The 20203-nt window shown below is 37.0% G+C and overlaps 1 protein-coding gene across 1 annotated transcript in view; it reads right to left on the bottom strand.

The window, feature by feature from the left end:
• Positions 1-20203, bottom strand: part of LOC103203588 (programmed cell death 6 interacting protein) — a 129794-nt gene that overhangs the window by 77610 nt on the left and 31981 nt on the right. Inside the window, exons 2-7 of the mRNA XM_007948661.2 lie at positions 16372-16426; positions 13990-14059; positions 7571-7698; positions 6212-6365; positions 4545-4645; positions 2139-2255 (exon numbers count right to left, since the gene is read on the bottom strand). Of these exons, the coding sequence (XP_007946852.1) occupies positions 2139-2255; positions 4545-4645; positions 6212-6365; positions 7571-7698; positions 13990-14059; positions 16372-16426 (625 nt within the window). The remainder of the gene's footprint in view (positions 1-2138; positions 2256-4544; positions 4646-6211; positions 6366-7570; positions 7699-13989; positions 14060-16371; positions 16427-20203) is intronic.

The following is a 20203-nucleotide window of genomic DNA, read 5'->3' as shown; positions in this document are numbered from 1 at the left end:
TTTCCAAGGCAGTATCACTACAGAAGTAGGATTGCCCAACCTTCCTTCCGAGGAGTGGCTGGTGGGTTTGAACCACCAGCCTTCTGGTTAGCAGGAAACCCTATGGGGAGTTCTACTCTGTCCTATAGATCACTATGAGTTGGAATCAACTCAGTAGCAACAAGAATCTTTAGAAATGAAGTTCCTCACTGGTGCGAACTGCTAATGCATTCAGCTACTAACCAAGAGGTTGGATCTACTCAGAGGTGCCTTACAACCTTGGAAACCTCATAAGGGAGTTCTATGCTATCCTATAGGTCACTGTGAGTTGGAATCCATTCAGTGGCAACAGGAATCTTTAGAAATGAAGTTCCTCAGTGGTATGAACTGTTAATGCATTTGGCTACTAACCAAGAGATGAGTCCAACCACACAGAGGTGCCTTACAACCTTGGAAACACGATAGGGGAGTTCTACTCTGTTCTATAGGTCACTATGAGTTGGAATCAACTCAACAATGGGAATCTTTAGAAATGAATGTCCTCAGTAGTATGAACTGTTAATGCATTTGGCTACTAACCAAAAGGTTGGGGTCCACTTAGAGGTGCCTTGGAATAAAGGCCTGGTGACCTACTTCCAAAAAATCAGCCTCTGAAAATCCTATGGAGCACAATTCTACTTTAACGCATACACCTTGAGTTGGAATCAACTAGACAGCAGCTGGTTATCTTTAGAAATATATACAAAAAAAAAAGAAAAATAGATAAGATATACACACACATGGGAGCTCTGGTAGCACAGTGCCTAAAGCACTTGACTGCTAACCAGAAGGCTGGCAGTTCAAACCCACCAGCCACTCCTCAGAAGGAAGACGGAGCAATCTACTGCCGTAGTGATACTGCGTCGGAAACCCTAGGAGGGGTCGCTATGAGTCAGGCCCGACTCGACGGCACGTAACAACAACAACAACAATATATACAAATACACACAAAATATATGAAATGGTATGTCTGGGATTTGACTGAAAATACTAAAGTGAAAACGAAAGAAAGTACAAATCAAACAAGAATGGCCATAAGTTGATAATCATTCTTGCTATGTGGTTCACTATCCTATTTTCTCAACTTTTATTTATGTTTGAAAATTTCCTTAATTTTTTAATTAAAAAAAAGTTGTTCTACAGCTGCCCCCTTTGCCATGTGACCAGAAGAAACGGACAGTGCCCAGCATTCTGATCAAAGATTCCACTGAAGATCCTTACCAAAACGGGGAAATGTGGGTGAGAATTTCAAATTCTCAACGGGATCCAGACTTCCTGATTCTGCTGAGTCTGCATAAACCCCAAAACTATTTCTCTGAAATAATCTTTTAATATTAAACCAATACCCTGAAGTCTTCTCTGACGGTCCAAAAAAAAAAGCTTATTTTTTTTTTTAGCAAAGTATGGGTCTGCCTTGAGCATTATGCTCTTCTAAAAAAATTATCAAATTGACAATGAAAGGACGGATGGGAAGCTTAGCAGGGCACTGAGTTTAAGATAATGGTGGTAGAATAAAAAAGAAAGTGAGGTTGGTAGCACAACTTGAGAATGTAATCAACTCAGTGAATTGTGCCTGAAGAAATTGTGAAATAACATCTCTTTAGCTATATATATTCTCATAAGAATTTTTTTTAAAAAAATTTAAGATGTTCTGAGATACTTTTTATACCATTCATCTGTCAATCTGTTGTGGTGGCTTAGGTGAGGTAAGAGGATATGCCACCAGTATTTTGAATACCAGCAGGGTCACCCATGGTGGCCAGGTTTTCAGTGGAGCCTCCAGACTAAGACAGACTGGGAAGAAAGACAGGGCCATCAACTTCTGAAAAAACTGACCATTGAAAACCTTATGAAAAGCAAGGAAACAATGTTTGATGTATTACTAGAAAACTTCATGAAGAGCAGTGAAACACTATCTGATATAGTGCCAGAAGATGAGCCTCTCAGGTTGGAAGGCACTCAAAATGTGACTGGGGAATGAGCTGCCTCCTCAAAGTAAAGTTGACCTTAATGATGTGGATAGAGTAAAGCTTTTGGGACCTTCATTTGCTGATGTGGCAACATGACTCAAAATGGGAAGAAACAAGCTGTAAACATTCATTAATAATCGGTACACTCACCTGTAACCTTGCAATTTCTTCTCCAAATTTCTTCTGCTGTTTTGCCAGGAGAGACTGGTGGTACTCAGCATTGGCCTGCATGATACAGTGCTTTGCAGCCAAGACAGGGAACACCTCCTGGAAATAAAAATACTGACCAGGGGAGAGTCCAACCACACAAATCACCACAGACAACATGGGATGCAGGAAGAAAAAGGAAAAGGAGACAGAAATTAAAATCACCCCATTAAAAGCGTAGAGATAGGTTAGTCATTAGGTGTAAACAGAGAAGACCACATGATTTTTGCATGGACTGGATTTAATGGTTCAATTTTTTTCTTCCAGTTAAAATTAAGGGGTTTTTTTTTCCCCCTCAAACTGGTAATTAAAGCCAATTTAGGTTTTTGCAATCCTCTTTAACCAAGCCATGAAGTCAACATTTTGTTTACAAAGAAGAAAGAGAAGCATGCATTAGAAAGAAAGTAGAATGGATAATCACAGAGGGATCCCAAGCACAGGGCTTTAGAAGCTTTCTTATGAGCCATTACCCAGCCCTTCGAGTTAACTAAATCACCATTACTCACATATACTAATGAAATTGCTCTATAGCTGACTGTTTTCATCATGTTTAAAAGACAAAAGACAGTAAAGTAAGTTCCCACTTAAACTGATAGCCTATGAGACTTTTTAATAAAGAAAAAATCACATAAAAATTATTATGTCATATAACCACTAACATTCCAGTACCATATACTCAAAAACACATAGCAGACAGACAAATGTACTAAGTTAATGACTAAGAAGAGGATAAAGTATTATTTTGTCCTAATGTGTTTTGAAAAAATTCCAGTCAAAATGCATTTTGAAAGATACAAAGACATGAACCAGAAAAGCAGGGGTATACTGGTAGAGGCTCTCCCAAATACCAACTCCTAACCTGCAACTTCATTGTTATTATGAAGTACATGCCATATAAATTCCAAGAAATACACTAGACAATCACTGTCTAGACAAAAAAAAAATAAAGAGAATCAAAAACTGAATTACTACCTTGTGTGCTTTCCTATCTCCCAGTGAATAATTTCCTAGCTTCCTGGATCACTACTTGCAGATACTCCAGTTTTATAACTAGAATATGAAAATACCTTATGAGCTTTATTAGTACAAACAGAGCAATAAAAGACATCTAAATCTCAAACTGCCAGTTCTCAAAGTAAGCCTGGAGCAACTCAGTACTTAAATAGGAGATTTTCAAGGAATACCAGGAAACGCTGCAGAGGTAGATTCCAAGTCTTTGTAGGTCACATTCTTCTCTCCATGACAGGACTGAACTAATGGCCCAAGCAGATGTAACGGTACACTGTGCAGCTGAATGTAAAGTCTTTCAGATGGAGAAAAGGTGAGAGGAGATCCCAACTCTCTTTTTAAGAGTAATGTAATTAATACTCAAGAGCCTTGGCAAATTTTTACTGGGCTCTTGGCATATTTTAAATGCCCAGGCACCTTCACATTAACTCATTATTGTTCATTTCTGACTAAAGTGTATTGCTGGTGCACTTCTATGCATTTTTATTTCACTCCAAAGTTACCTGCAATTTTATCATTTACAAAGATTCCTAAACATGATTTATAAATAAGTCAATAAATTCCCCTATAAGAGATGTTACAAATATCATATGCTGTCATATCTATGAAACTACTTGAACATTTCTGAAGAAGAGTAGTTGAAAGACACAATATTCCACTCAATCTTTAAGTTTCCTTTTTCACTCACTCTAACTTTGTCAGTCTAGTACTCTGCTTTGTCATTTACAAATGGTCATCACTGAACAGTCTTTTCAAATGCCACTTCAGAAAAGTTTACTTAAAACATACTACTTCCTGTGAGATGTAGTTTATGATAATTCATTTCCTAAACTGTCCAACAGCAACCCAACCTTCTATCCCTATTAGCAAAACTTAATTCTAATCAAATTATTAGACGAAACTATGAAGTTGTCTTTTCTTTTTCATTATCTTTGGTTTTGAACTTCCTGCTAAGACTCAGCTTTAAGAAAAGAGGACAATAATTAAAAGTGTGAATAATCAACATGCACAAGTATTCATGCTTCTACCAAATCATCAATGATTCAAAATTACATAATTACATGATCTGGCAGGATTATGAAGACAAGATGGTCAAAAGTTTCCAGAAAGAATTTTAGTTTGGAAAACAAGTTTAGTAAAGAGCAAAGACAAAGGCATCCTTTATATACAAGACAAGTTATATGCATTTTAAATTTAAAAAACTATTTCTACAAATATATTTTTCAAATTGCCTGTCTTAAAATTTAAAATTTCCTTAAAGTATATTATTTTCAACTTGCTTCTTATACACAAAAATACTTCCACATGCAAAACTGATTGTTTATAAAAACAATAACTGACCTTGGGGAGAGTATCTTTGTATTGACACTGTTTGAAAGCATCACCAAAATAATCTGCAGCCTGATTGGCCAATTTAGCTATTATAGCATCTTTCATTTTATCTGGAATAAAATATTGATTATTATAATTAAAATAAACATGAAATAATCTGATATATCATGATGACACAGTACAGATATTGAGATTACATGTTTGTACATTTGTCTTAAAAAGTTCTTACTGATGAAAATCAATTCTTCTGCATAAAACTTAATCATTCCATAGGTAAACCCATAGAGGGAAAATAGTAAGTGGTTGCCAGAGACTAGAGGGAAGGGTAATGGGACATGACTGCTAACAGACATGGGCTTTCTTTTGGGGGTGATAAAAATGTTCTGAAATTAAATAGTGGTAAAGGTTGCACAATTCTGTGAATATACTAAAAAATCACTGAATTTTATACTTCGAAAAGCTCAATCTTAGGGTATCAAGTTAGATCTCAATATAAAGCTATTATTTAAAAAAAAATTTATTCTAATTTATATTTCTTTCCACATGATGGCTGCTCCTTTATTTTCAATTTCCTTGCACTCTGTATTTGACCCATATTCTAATCTCTCACACATGCACTCCTCACTTATCAAGATGGTTAGGTTCCAAAAACCAGGTTTTATGTAAAAATTGGCATTAGGTGAAAATGGAAGATGACCACATCAGATCACAAAATGAAGGATGACTATATCATTATATAACTGCCAAACCAATGAGAATCATGGCCCAGGTGAGCTGACACAAAGATTAACCATCACAGCCAGTATTACCACTGCCTCACATACCTCAGCATTCATTACTAACAGATGTCCATCATTAATGTGCAAAATCGTCTTAAATGTAAAATGTTAGATAACAAAATAGTAAGGAGTAGGTGTTCTAACTAACATAACTTATAAGAATTATATTATTGTATGGAACATGAATTTGCTCTGTAAATTTTCACCCAAATCACATTTTAAGAAAAAAAAAAAAAAAATTGTACTTATTCCTTCATTCACAAGGCAAGAGACTCTGCCTGGATGTTATTTACGTTTAGTGTAAACACAGCCTCCTCAGAGAAACACTTCTTATCTAATGAATCTAAATTCACATAACTCTCTCCACACTCCTCCCCGCAACCAGATCACCAGCCACTATCACCTAATCCCATTCTTATTTTTTTCATAGCTCTATCACATGCGCACACTCTCTCTTTGAAATTACCATAGCTACTTAATTTCTTTTTTTTTTCTGTCACTCCTTACACAAAATGAAAATAGGAACATTAGTTGTCTGCTAAGGTTTATCTAAAACTCAGAACAGTGGCTGGCACACACTAAGCACATAATAAATATTTGCCATATAAATGTTTGATATATTATGAATATACATAAATACTATTCCAGAGTTCAGTGTTTAAGGATAATAACTAACTATCCATTTCATAACAGACTTCGAATATAACCTACAACTTAAGTGTGTCTCTGTACCACCACCCATTCAGAAAAGGGAAGTTGGAAATTTTCAATAAGCTTTGAGTCAAGTTCAAAAAGGAAAGCTCTATGTTGAACATATTACACTGTAATCACCTTGTTGGTTTAAATGTCTACTGCTTCTTTACACATGCAGCAAAATGGAGTACAAATTGGAATTACCTCTTGTAGCTTTTAAAAAAAATACTTCTTGGGCCTGCGCAAGCATAATAAGACTGAGGGTCCCAACAGTATCTGGAGATATGTCCACGGTAGGGTCTCGATTTAAGGCAGATAAAACCGTCTCTTTAATATGCAAAAAGGCACCACTAGCAAACTAGAGAGAAAGGGGAGAAAATACTTTTTTTTTAATGTACAGAACTCAGCAAGACTTAATTCTCTACTCTCTCAAATATCATTTTCAAATGTCACCTGAATGGGCCATTATAGTATTTACATTTTCATACTGTGCAAAACAAATCTAAAACATCTGAAGTACTTTTCAACAAAACTCTATATAAAGTAACAAGAGGTTTACGGAAGATTAAATCACAGGGCAAAGTAAATTAATGGGGCAAATTAATTGAGCTTATTTTTAGATTCAGTCCCTCAAAGCAAGCATGAGAATAGTAGCAAAGCTAAACATAACTACAATGTTTTTCATATTGAAATGCTCTTTGTTTGGTCCCAAACAAATTCATCTCTCCAGTAATTAAACACAGTGCACTTAGGAGAAAGAAGGTCAGTGGTACAGTTGTTGAACTCAAAAAGACCACTTTATTAGTATTTCTGACCTTCAGTTTCCTCATTCGTAAAATGGGAATGACACTATGTGACCTGCTTCACAAGGTTTACCCAAAGTCAAATAATGTACATGAAAATACTTTGTAAATTATAAAGTAATAAGAAATACTGAGAACATGATTATACATATGACTTAGCAATAATCACTTATTTATTGTTCCTGAAATGGAAACAAATACATAAAACCTCTGAGTAAAAAACTGCTACAAAGTACTATGACACATTAGCGAATTATTAGAACCTAGAATATGGATTTAGCAAACTTAATAACATTAGTTATATGACATTAAATATGACCTCTCCAGTCTCAGAATTAAACGTTGATTTTCTTGACAAGAGGTCTTAATTCTCACAACACTCGTAAAATTTTAGGTATGCCTCATTTTAAGGAAACAGTACGTAAAAATAATGTATAAAATTTTTAAATGAGATTATTTATTTCATACAGATTTAACAAAGATTTTGTCTCATACATTTAATCATTTGTTCAGCTAACATTTATTGACCCTCTATTATGTGCCAGGCACTGTGCTAGGTGCAGCTGGGTGGTAAGGGAAAACTGACCTGGTCTATATGTAAGTAGTTTATCTAAGTGCTTCAAGGATATGAATTTAAGTACATTACTTGTCAAGAAAACATCTGCTGTGTAAAGAAGAATCTATGAATCTAAAAGCAAATCATTTTCAATTTAATCCAACTTAGCACTAATCATTATTTTGTAACTACTTTTCTGCATACCTGGTAATGCTTAGCAGCGACTTTCAATCCTTCATCATTATCCAGGTTCTGTTCCGCTGCAATCTGGCTAGCTAAGGCCGCACAATTGAACAACACACAGCTCTTTTCATAGCCTAAGCTTGCAAGAGCTGTGAAAATTGAAAAGGAAAAATGTATCAGATTATTTTTTCTAAAAAAAAAAAAAAGAGAAATACTATGACCCCTATGCCAATGACTCATAAAACTAAGTACTAGATCCATTTTCTCACCTATAATGTATTCCCACATTTCTAACTACACTACCAGGCATCTTTTCCATAATGTTCTGCCGTCTAAAACTCCAACAATCAATAAATTATTTTTTCTTTTCTTCCCTTTACTTACACATCTTTTACAATCAGTTTCAAAATCTAAAATTCATTCTCATAGCATTTCTCACTTATCTTCTTCAATTCAAATAAATTCTGTCCATTTTTCCAACATCTCTCTCAAAATTACATCTACTTACTGTACCTCCTAGCTGGCCTTTCATGCCTTACTCCTATGCCTATACATTTCTTAGAAGGCTAGAAGATTAGTTTGGCTAAAATACAACTCAAGAATCTACAATAAATAGCTCTCTATTACTTGTGAAATCAATCACAGTGGCATTTAAGGCCTTATATAATGTGTCAGGCACTGACCACCAAACAAAATAACCAGAAATGAACAAACCACCTAGGAGAACAAGAACGTTACATACTGAATCAAAATCTACATTTTAACAAGCTCACCAGGTGATTCTTATGTATTGATCTTGTTAAAATGTAGATTCTGATTCAGTATATCTGGGGTGGAAGTACAAATTCTCAGCAGAGGTCAAACCGGAATGAACTGGTTCCAAGTCCTGTCTCCTTGTTACAGAATGCTGGTAACCTCCCTTGTGATAATGTCCAGCTTTCAGCTTACTTTAACCCAATTCTAGCTTCCTTGCCCTGTTGTGAAGCAGACAAACATACCAGTACTCTTAACTACTTCATAAATAAGTATGTGAAAATATAGAGTAACCAGGATATGAGGAGAACTCACAGTAAAATAGAGAAAGATCAAAGTGAACTGAAAAAGTGAGCACAAAGAAAGACTATTCCAGTAAAAAAAAGACATTTCAAAAATCATAATTAGCATCTTTAGAGAGATTTAAGAAGATGGTACAGGTATAAAACAGTAATAGAATGTTATTTTAAAAAAATAATCAGGTGACTATGGACCAAAACAACTAGATAGTGCCTAAGGGATCTATGTAGGAGATCCTGAATAAGAGGGAGAACAAAATGGAACAAAACTCAAAATCATTTAAAAAAAAAGGGGGGGGGACCAAGTTTGCTGGTCTCATAGCGCCTGATGGAACCACTGAGACTATGGCCTCTAGGTGCCCTTCAGGTCTGGAACTGAACCCACTCCTGTGGCTTCCAGCCCAACAAAAGACAGGCATATGAGCTGAACATTCAAATTAGATAGATACACTCCTTGGAGAGCTCAATCATGGGAGACTAGAAGGGCTATGTATGCACAGGGAGACAGCTGGGGGGCGGGGCAGGAGTGCATGGAGGGAAGGATACAGGAAGAGGTAACTATGGGAAGGAAGTAGGAGGGGAGTTGTTGCATTGTGGGAGATTGCAGTCAATGTCATGAGACAAAGTGTATGTAAACTGCTGTATGATAGATGAATTTGTTCTGTAAACATTCACCCAAATCACAATAGAATTTTTAAAAATAGTAATAATCAGAGAATAAGAAAAAGCTCCTGGAAATTTAAAACTTGAATGATAAAAGTGTTTTGAAAGAAAGCTTGGAAGTAGAGTTAGAAAATAGTGTTTATATAGTCTATCAGATAGTAGAACATAAAGTCAAAGAAATGAAAAATGTATGTGTTACAAATGAGTAACTCAGAACAGCCAACATCCAACTAATAAAGCATTCCAAAGGCAAAAGAGAAAAAAGATACAAAGAAATTATCACCAAAATATAAGAAAATACCCAGGGACTTTGAGGGAGACATGAGTCTTCAAACTGAAAGGGCCATCAACGGACACCATATGCAAAGAAAAAAATGAGATCCAATTAGATCTTCCAAGATTCTAAATAAGAAGGATAATCTTTACAGGAAAAAAAGGTCACCTACAAAAGAATAAAAATACTACTTGTATGTTAACAATGGATAATAAAAGATAAGGGAGGAACACCTTTTAGTTCTAAAGAAATACAATAAACTAATTCAACAAATATATATTGAGGTTTGTTGTTGAGGTGCCATCGAGTCGGCTCCAATTCATAATGACTCTATGTACAGCTCTGGTGGCATAGTGCCTAAGACATCTGACTGCTAACCAGAAGGCTGGAGGTCCAAACCCACCAGCCACTCCTCAGAAGGAAGACTGGGCAATCTACTCCTGCACTGATACTGCCTCAGAAACCCAAGGTTGGATCTGACTTGCTGGCAGCGAGTTTGGTTTTGGTTTGTACGTACAGCAGAATGCAAAACTGCCCAGTCCTGCATCATTCTCACAATCCTTGCTATACCTGAGCCCATCGTTGCAGCCACTGTGTCAATCCAACTCATTGAAGGCCTTCCCCTTTTTCATTGACCCTCCACTTTATCATGATATCCTTCTCCAGGGAATGGTCCCTTCTGGCAACATGACCAAAGTAGGTGAGACAAAGTCTGGCTACTCTCACTTCTAAAGAGCATTTGGGCAGCACTTCTTGGACGACAGATTTGTTTGTTCTCCAGGCAGTCCACAGTATTTTCAGTATTCTTCGCCAACGCAATTCAAAGGCATCAACTTGTCCTAGGTCTTCCTTATTCATTGTCCAGCTTTCACATGTATATGAGGTGATAGAAAATACCATGTCTTAGGTTAGGCACACCTTAGTCTTTGAAGTAACATTTTTGCTCCACAACACTTTAAAAAGGTCTTTTGCCACAGGCTAGTATGGCTGGAAGGAGCTCTGGTAGCATAGTGGCTAAAGCACTTGACTGCTAACCAGAAGGCTGGCGGTTCAAACCCACCAGCCACTCCTCGGAAGGAAGGTTGGGCAATCCTACTTTCGTAGTGATACTGCCTCGGAAACCCAAGGAGGGGTCACTATGAGTCGGGGCCGACTCGACGGCACATAACAACAACAACAACAAGAAGTATGGCTGGAAAGAAGAGCCCTGGTCAATCAACAATTAAGCACTCAGCTACTCATAGAAAGGTCAGCAACTTAAACCCACCCAGCAGCTCCTAGGGAGAAAGACCTGACAATCTGTTCCTGGAAAGATTACAACCTAGAAAACAGTATGTGGCCAATCTCTGTCACATGGGGTCGCTCACTAAGCAAGAATTGACTCGACAGCACCTAACAACATTAACAACACGATTAGAAAGCAGTGAGCAAAGGGTAGGCAGAGGTCAAAGAGCCAACATGTATTGTAAAGCATTTGGCTTTTACTCTGAAGTAGGAAGTCAACAGAGTTTTAAACAAAGAACTACAGAGAACAGGAAGTAGGGAAGCAACCATTTAAAAAAAAAAAGAGAGAGAGACTAGGAAGATGACAGTGGCTCAGCAGAGAATGACAGCAGCAGAATTAATAAGAACTGATTGCATCTTGAGTATATTTTAAAGGAAACTGTTAAGATTTACTAATGAATTAGATGTGAGAAGTGTAACAAAACAGAGTCAAGGATGATGCCAGTGTTTTTGATCTAAGCACTCAGATGCTAGAATTTCAAACCAAATTGTGTGAGGGCAGAATACAGACATTTTCAGAAAGAAGATTCAGAAAGTTGGCCTTTTTCAGAAACTTACCTGATAATATATTCCAGCAAAAACAGGAAGCACAAGAGCCAGAAAATAATGAGTTCTAACCTAGTAGAGCAGCCATGGTCCAGGATGACAGCTAGGCAACATCTTTAGAGAACAAACAGTGCAGATTCAAACAAGAAAACAGAAGAGGCCATAAAGGAGATCTCTCAGGAAAAGGGCACTCCAGACAAACAGTAAGTCTGAGCATTTCAGAAATCTTAAAAATATGACAGAAGCACAGAATGCATGTGTTGGAGGAGCATTTAAAATCCCTTAAACACATACACACAGCAGTACAAGAAAGTTATGATCTAAATACAAAGCAAATGGTCTACTATATGACAGCAAGTTGATGAACTTCAAAGAGAATGAAATGTATTCCAAACAACAGATTAAATAAACTCTTTATATAAAAAATAAATACCCTGGTATGTTGTATTTCCCAAAACTTATTCAATAGGTGGGGACCAGGTTTGCTGGTCCAATGGAGCCTGGTGTAACCACTGAGACTATGGCCCCTAGCTGCCCTTCAGGTCTGGAATTGAACCCACAACTGTGGTTTCCAGCCAAACAAAGTACAGGCATGTGAGTTAAACATTTACCTCAAGTAGACACACGCCCTGGAGAGAACAATCATGGGAGAAGGAAGGGTTGCTTATGCACAGGGAGATAGCTCAGGGTGCAGAAGAGTATGAAGGGATGGACACTGGGAGGAGGTAACTATGGGGAGGAAGTGGGAGGGGAGCTGCTGCATTGTAAATTTTGGTCAATGACATGAGATAAAGTATATGTGAACTGCTGTATGAAAAGTGAATTTACTCTGTAAATCTTCACCCAAATCCCAATTAAAAAAAAAAGGAAAAAACTTATTCAATAGTTAAAGTAGTGGCATATATGTCTGCTTCATAATAGGGTAGGAAGCCACACTTTGTGTGCAATATGTGTGGAGTAATCGCTCATCATCTGTTAGCTATTATTTATAAAAAGAGAGATTTCATATTCTTCACAATCTACTTTACAATCTCATTGCTTTCATAATCGCAATTCAATCTATGATGTTAAGCCATAGAAAATATCTATTATTATTATGTGTTTCATTCTGTTGTACATAAGGTCTCTATGAATCAGAGACAACTTGACAGCAGCTAACGACATCATATATATTATACTATAGTACTTTGGGCATGTTATCAGGAGGAGTCCTGGAGAAGGACGTGGTAAAGTAGAGGGTAAAGGTCCAGCGAAAAAGAGGAAAACCCTCAACAAGATGGATTGACACAGTGGCCGCAGCAATGCGCTCAAGTATGGCAACTGCTGTGAGGATGGCACAGGACCAGGCATGTTTCATTCTGTTGTACACAAGGTTGCTACGAGTCGAAACCTATTTGATGGCACCTACCAACAACTATCGTGTATCATTTAATATGCAATATTATATACTACATAACATGTATATATCACATTATATGTATGTATTATGCTATAACTTTATATAATACATACCAGCTACTATTAATTACAGGTAATACTTACTGAGCACTATTCTAAGCACTGTATATATATTCACTCAAAAGGCGTTAATGTTTCTGCAACTCTGGTTATAATATTCTACCTATAATGTTATCTTCTACCTTGAAGCACTGAATTTACCCTTTAAACATCACTTGCTTTCAACATGCAGAATTCTTCTTCATCTATGTTCCTGTAAGTCTGCTCATAAACTGGTATGGTACACACCACATTTTAGAATGACCAACTGTCTTCCCACCCAGACTGAGCATAACTGTAACGGTAGACAGTATCTTAACCATTTTTATCACTAGTACAGTGTCTGGCAAAGTATAGGCTCTCCACAAATACTTGAAAATTTCATTAAAAGTCAAAGTTAAAAAGAAATGAAATATATATTGGGTGCACAAGTGTGCTGTACTATAATCACCTCCCATCTTCTCCATAGCTACCAATGGACATAAGAGCTACTAAGGAACACAAAGCACAGGCCTTAGGTAGAGATGATTGCCCTCTGAGAGATACAAAACATTTATTATCTTAAGTGCAGCAAAGGGAAAGGACTATTCTACTGACCCCAGTAAGCCTAGGAGATGGTCACAACCCTTGAGCAGGAGGCAATGAGTAGTGACCTTGCCTGCCAGGGGCTTTTCCCCTTTTATTATCCCCTTCCCGCACATGCCATCTGGCGTGTAATCATTGTAACTTGCTAGTTTATTAGCCCAAGAGAGATGTACTTCATTCAGGGTCCCTCTCTCATGATGCAAAGTGGGGCACACTTGGATACAATCATAATATCCTACCCTGAGATGGGAATGTAACTTTAGGGAACCCTGGCTGATAATGTTTACTGTTCCACTCATCGCTCTCTTGTTTATTCTTTGAGTAATAAATGCTTGCTGATTATGCTGTTAGAAGTGTCTGGTCTATGCTCTGTTCCAAATAGCCCTTAACACTAAGAAGTTGTGAACTCAGTATATAGCAGTGCAAAAAAACTTTAGTATTCATGAAGAGTCATTAGGAGAGCAATTTCAAAGACCTAATACAATACAAAGCATTTAAACCAAGTATGCTATCACTTTATTTTCATAAAACCTACATACCCAATTTTACAGATCCTCCAAAAAGTGAACCTTTATCAAAAGCATCCTTCCAAGTAAATGTCAAACAAATCTGGATAGGAGAAAGAAGACAGGAAATTATGGTACCTTCCGGGATCTCATTAAAGTCTTTTTCAAGAAAATTCACAATGAGGAAAAGGACAAAAGCTTTAATCTGTCTAAAACATTACCTCTTCTACCCAACAAACTCCTTTTCCTTTTCCTGGACCACAAATTAAAAAATTTTTCAAGTAAAATGTTAGCATTAGAATATTCTAAGTAGTCTTTTTGCCTCAGTAATTATACATATATTATTTTCTCCCCAAATACTGTCTAATTCATCTTCACAAACACAGAACGGTTTGAACAAAGCAAGCACTTAATGAATGCTTGTCAAATAAGCTAGGAGAAACAAAGGCAAAAAGTATGTACTACAGACTTCCCAGAAGATAAAATTAAAAACAATTCCATAAGGACAAAAGTAGGACAATGGTTACCTTCTGGATGAGATATTTTATTTCTTGATTTGGGTAGTGTGAAGACTCAAGCTAGATACATGATTTCTTCACTTTTCTCTATGTATGCTATACCTCAATAAAAATTTTACATATTGAAAAATGCATCTCACTCTGCTATTAAAGTACCACACATACCAAAGTTAAAAAGAAGTTAGCCTCATTTAAATATTTACTGCAAACCAATGTTTTGCTGTTGTTGTAACATACCGTTGAGTCAGACCTGACTCATAGCGACCCCTCCTTGGGTTTCTGAGGCAGTATCACTACAGAAGTAGATTGCCCAACCTTCCTTCCGAGGAGCGGCTGGTGGGTTTGAACTGCCAGCCTTCTGGTTAGCAGTCAAGTGCCTTAGGCACTATGCTACCAGAGACATACCAAAGTTTATTAACTTTGTATTAAGGAAATTTTCAAATACACACAAAAGTAGAAAGAATAACGCAATGAATCCCCATACACCCATCACCAACTTTAACCTTTTGCCCTTCCTGAATGATTTACCTCCCCTCTTCTACACACAGACACATTTTTGTCCCCCCTGGAGCATTTTAAAGCAAATCTGAGACATATTATTTCACCTATAAAACCATTAGTACAACTGGATAGAGTGGAAGAACAATGTGGTACAAAACTCAAAATCATTAGGAAGAAAAAAAGGGACCAGGTTTGCTGGTCTGATAGAGCTTCATGGAACCACTGACACTATGACCCCTAGCTGCCCTTCAGGTCTGGAATTGAACCCATTCCTGTGGCTTCCAGCCAAACAATAGACAGGCATATGAACTGAACATTTACATTAGGTAGATACACTCCTTGAAGAGATCAATCATGGGAGAATAGAAGTGCTGCCTATCCACAGGGAGACAGCTCAGGGGAGAGGAATGCATGGGAGGGAAGGACACAGGGAAGAGGTAACTATGGGGAGGAAATGGGAGGGGAGCTATTGCATTGTGGTAAATTGTAGTCAATGTCATGAGACAAAGTGTATGTGAACTGCTGTATGGAAAGTGAATTTGCTCTGTAAACTTTCACCCAAATCACAATTTAAAAAAAAAAAAGAAATTTTAGGTATAAGAAATCCTGCTTGTATGAACTTGGAGGACATTACGCTGAGTGAAATAAGTCAATCACAAAAGGACAAACGTAGTATTAGTTCATTATTGTAAAAAGTCAAGGAAAGTATTATATATGGAGGGAAACTTTCTTTGTTGCTTACCAGGGATGGGAGAGGAGGGGAGAGGGAACACTGCCCCAAAAAAAAAAAAAACATTAATACAAGACGGTTGGTTGTTCAAAGTCTTCTCTCAAACTATTTTAAAATTTACAAGTGCCATATAAATTAAAAATTTTTAACAAGTCTCCAAAATAAAAGTTTTTAAATTATTAGCATTTTCAACATCTAGTCTTCAAGAGTGAACGAAGTTGACATTTTTATAGTGTACACTTAATCGTAACAGCTTTTGTAACATTTACAAGCAAATGTAAACTTTACCCAATTTTTTTAAAGCACATGAACTAATACTAACACTTCTTGTAATAGTTTCCTTCTTATTTCTATAAAAGCCCAGGGGAAGGATATAGCAATTACATTAATTAGTCAACAGAGTCAACTGTTAGAAGATGCAGTTCAGTGCTCTACATGAGCACAGAAGTGATGAGAAATTGCATGAATAGAATTCTAGAAGGCTCCTTCTTCAGAAGGGAATAGATAGGTCTAAAAGTTTCTAATCTGTATAAAACTGCTTTACCACAGAACCTAAAGATGGTGAAGAGACATCGCTTATTTCAACAAAATGAAACCATAGATAGAGGAAATGGGTGACTTTCAACTACCATATAACTTGAAAACAAATTAAGATAAATGACTTACCTGATTTTCAGAAAATGGAAATTTGGGCTCAATGGAACAAATCTGATCATAATATCTGAAAAACAGAAAATAAATGTATCAGAGCTACATATAATATGGGAGCTCTGGTAGCATAGTGGCTAAGGCACTTGACTGCTAACCAGAAGGCTGGCGGTTCAAACCCACCAGCCACTCCTCGGAAGGAAGATGGGGCAGTCTACTTCCGTAGTGATACTGCCTCGGAAACCCAAGGAGGGGTCGCTATGAGTCGGGTCCGGCTCGACGGCACACAACAACAACACATATAATACACAGTTTAAACTGGTTTAAGAATATACAGAAATTATCCATGCTTACTTTAAACAGATGAGAAATCAAAATCAATCAGATATTTTAAGGTTAATAAAACTAGTCACTTAATGTGCAAACCAGGAACTAAATCGTATGCAATGAAAAACTGAACAAAAAAACTCATACTCACCACCACAGAATAATATTTATCAACTATTTTTTTGGCTAAAAACAAGCATTAACATCTGCCCAGGAAATCACCATTATTTCTTAAAATACCATTTTTTAATAAGCTAATTGTGTTCACATCCATCAGATAAATTAGTTTGTCAGGTAAAGTCCTGATTTAAAACACCACATTACCAACTATTTTTGCCTAAAAGGAAACAAACATCTACCCAGGAAAGTATGAATTTCTTAAAATATTGCTCCTTATTAAGATAACTATCCATTGGACAAATTACTTTCTATGGTACACTGCTGCTTAGAAAGAAGCATGTCAACTTTCAGATATGTTGTGGGTATGTCTATTTCTGCCTATCTCCACCTTTGCCACACAGCATCAAACAGCATCAAACTACCATCCCATCTTTCAGGTAGACTAATCCAAAAATTTCATAGCCAATCACAAAGGAGAAAAAAACCAAAGGAAACAGTAAGTTACTTTTCTTACTCTTTTCAAATCTATGCTGCACACAGCAACCAAAATGATCTTCGTTGAACATGAAGCAGTCTTCCTCCTCATCTGGATGAGCTTTCAGTTGGCAAGCCCAGTGTCAGGATCAGGAGTCAGGACCAAGCTGTTTCATTAGTATCTAGTCTTCCCTCTTTCTTTCATACTTCCCTCTTCATGGAGGGAATATCCTAGGATTTTTCTGGGCCAAGTTTTCAGCAGGATTTGGAGGGAGGGTAGTATGTCTGAGACCATGCTTTTGGCTGGCATGCCCATGATTTTAGTTATAAACAGGAAGAAATGAGCAAGTAAGTAAATACACTAAAGAAAATGGGAGCCAAAAAAAGAAAGAAAGAAAATGCAAGCCAGGTTTTCTCATTGTCACAGACAGGAATCACAAATATGGGAAGTGGGAAGGCTAGAATACACTCTGTCGTTTTGGAACTGAATCAGTAACTTGTGCAATGTAATGTTTATAATATAGCAGAGATATACAAAAACATGTATATGTGTTTCTTAAATGTATATGCTGAGAGGGCCCAGAAACAGTGGCATCTCAGTAGAATAAGCACATCTAATCCAGTAAGTAATACTCTGCATTAAAAGGAACCAGTTCTCCTTAGAGAAATCACTGACTACAAGGGTGAAGCCAGTAAAATTCAAGATGATCCTAACACATCTTGTTATGACAGAAAGTAAGAAAGTACTCAAAAAATGAGGAGGACATTTCAAAAGAAGATAGGAATTAGCTTAAAGGGGCTCTCACAAGCAAAATTAAATAGAATAAATTTTGGTGGCTTTGGTGGGTTTGAACCACTTACCTTTCGGTTAGCAGCCCAATGCTTTAACCACAGTGCCACCAGAGCTCCTTAGAATAAATAGTAGTAATGAATTATAACCCATTGAGAAAAATAAGAAAGCTATATTAGTATAAATAAGTAGGGAAAAAGAGAAAGCTCTACCCTACAGGAGAATGCTAGCTAATGAATTAGAAGAAATAATGGATAAATTATATAATATACAATTTTACAACAACCAAATTTTATGCATATGGTTACACAGGTAGATATATAAGTATACAGGAAAGCATATGTGATACATGTGCATGTATGTATCTGTAGACAGATGTATAGACATGTTTGTGTGTAGTCCGTATTTTTTTTTCATTTTTATTGTGATTTGGGTGAAAGTTTGCACAGTGAATTCATTTTCCATACAGCAGTTCATATACATTTTGTTTCATGACATTGACTACAATCCTCACAAAGTAACAGCTCTCTGCCCACTTCTGCCCCATAGTTACCTGCTCCCTGTGTCCTTCTTTCCTATGCATTCCCGCCCCCTGAGCTATTTCTCTGTGCAAATATTGCCCTTCATGATTGATTATTCTGAAGAGTGTATCTACCTGTTGTAAATGTTCACCCTAAACACCTGTCTATTGTTTGGCTGTAAGCCATGGGAGTGAGTTCAATTCTAGGCTTGAGGGTAACTAGAAGCCATAGTCTCAGGGTTTCTATATATTCATATATATAATAAACCACATGGGAGGCATGGAAACTTCCTAGACAAATCCAAACCATGAGATTGGTTTACTGGGTTTAAAGACTTGGAATTATATCTCATGGGACAACTCAAGTCAACTGGCATAACATAGCTCATAAAGATGTCCTACACCCTAGTTTGGTAAGTAGCGTCTGGGGTCTTAAAAACTTGAGAGCGGCCATCTAAGATATAACTATTGGTGTCTACTCATCTGGAGTAAAAGACAACGAAGGAAACCAAAGATTCAAAGGAGAAATTAGTCCATAGGACTAAAAGCCTACACAAATCTCAGCCTCATCTAGCCTGAGAACAGAAGAATTAGATGGTGCCTGGCTACCACTACCAACTGTTCTGACTAAGGACACAACAGAAAGTTCTGGAAAAACGGGGGAAAATGTAGAATACAACTCAAATTCCTAAAAAAAAGACTAGATTTACCAGACTTACGGAGACTAGAGGAACCCTGAGACTATCCCACTAAGATACACTTTGAACTTGGAACTGAAGCCACTCTCAGAGTCACCTTTCAACCAAATAACAGACTGGCTTACAAAATAAACAATATCACCTGAGAGTACTGTGCTCCCTTAAATATCAACTATATGAGGCCAAATGGTCAATATTTACCCTAGAAGAAATGACAGAGTTAGGAAATAGCCATTTGGTATTTTTCAGAGTATAGTATCTGATTCAAGTAAGATTTATCAATGGATGCCAAAACATGAAATTTTGATAAGGAACAGAATAGTTTCTTAGTCTCAAAGTATCTCCCCACAAAATACTTACCAATAAGTACAACATACTAATTAACTATAAGGCTGAGAAATTTGGCAAACATCATCTTAAGCAAGTAATAAAATTAAGATTACCAGTAATGGAATCACCATCATGTTGTTCCTCATATACACTAAAAACAACATAGTGTCACTTCTGCTGTCCTCCTGCCCAAAATGCATAAATCATGAGGAAATAGCAGACAAACCCTTACTGAGAAACATTCTACAAAGTAACTAGTCTATACTCTTCAAAAATTCCAAGATCATGAATGACAAGGAAAAAAATGAGGAACTGAGCTCTGGTAGCATAGTGCCTAAGGCACTTGGCTGCTAGCCACAAGACTGGTGGCTCAAACCCACCAGCCACTCCTCGGAAGGAAGGTTGGGCAATCTACTTCCATAGTGATGTTGTTGTTGTTGTTATGTGCGGTGGAGTCTGCCGACTCATAGCGACCCCTCCATGGGTTTCCGAGGCAGTATCACTACGGAAGTAGACTGCCCCATCTTCCTTCCGAGGAGTGGCTGGTGGGTTTGAACCGCCAGCCTTCTGGTTAGCAGTCAAGTGCCTTAG

Source organism: Orycteropus afer, unplaced genomic scaffold (genome assembly GCF_000298275.1).
Source record: "Orycteropus afer afer isolate SDZICR_OR568_19922 unplaced genomic scaffold, OryAfe1.0 scaffold00218, whole genome shotgun sequence".
Taxonomy (NCBI): domain Eukaryota; kingdom Metazoa; phylum Chordata; class Mammalia; order Tubulidentata; family Orycteropodidae; genus Orycteropus; species Orycteropus afer.
This window is presented reverse-complemented; position numbering and strand designations above follow the sequence as displayed.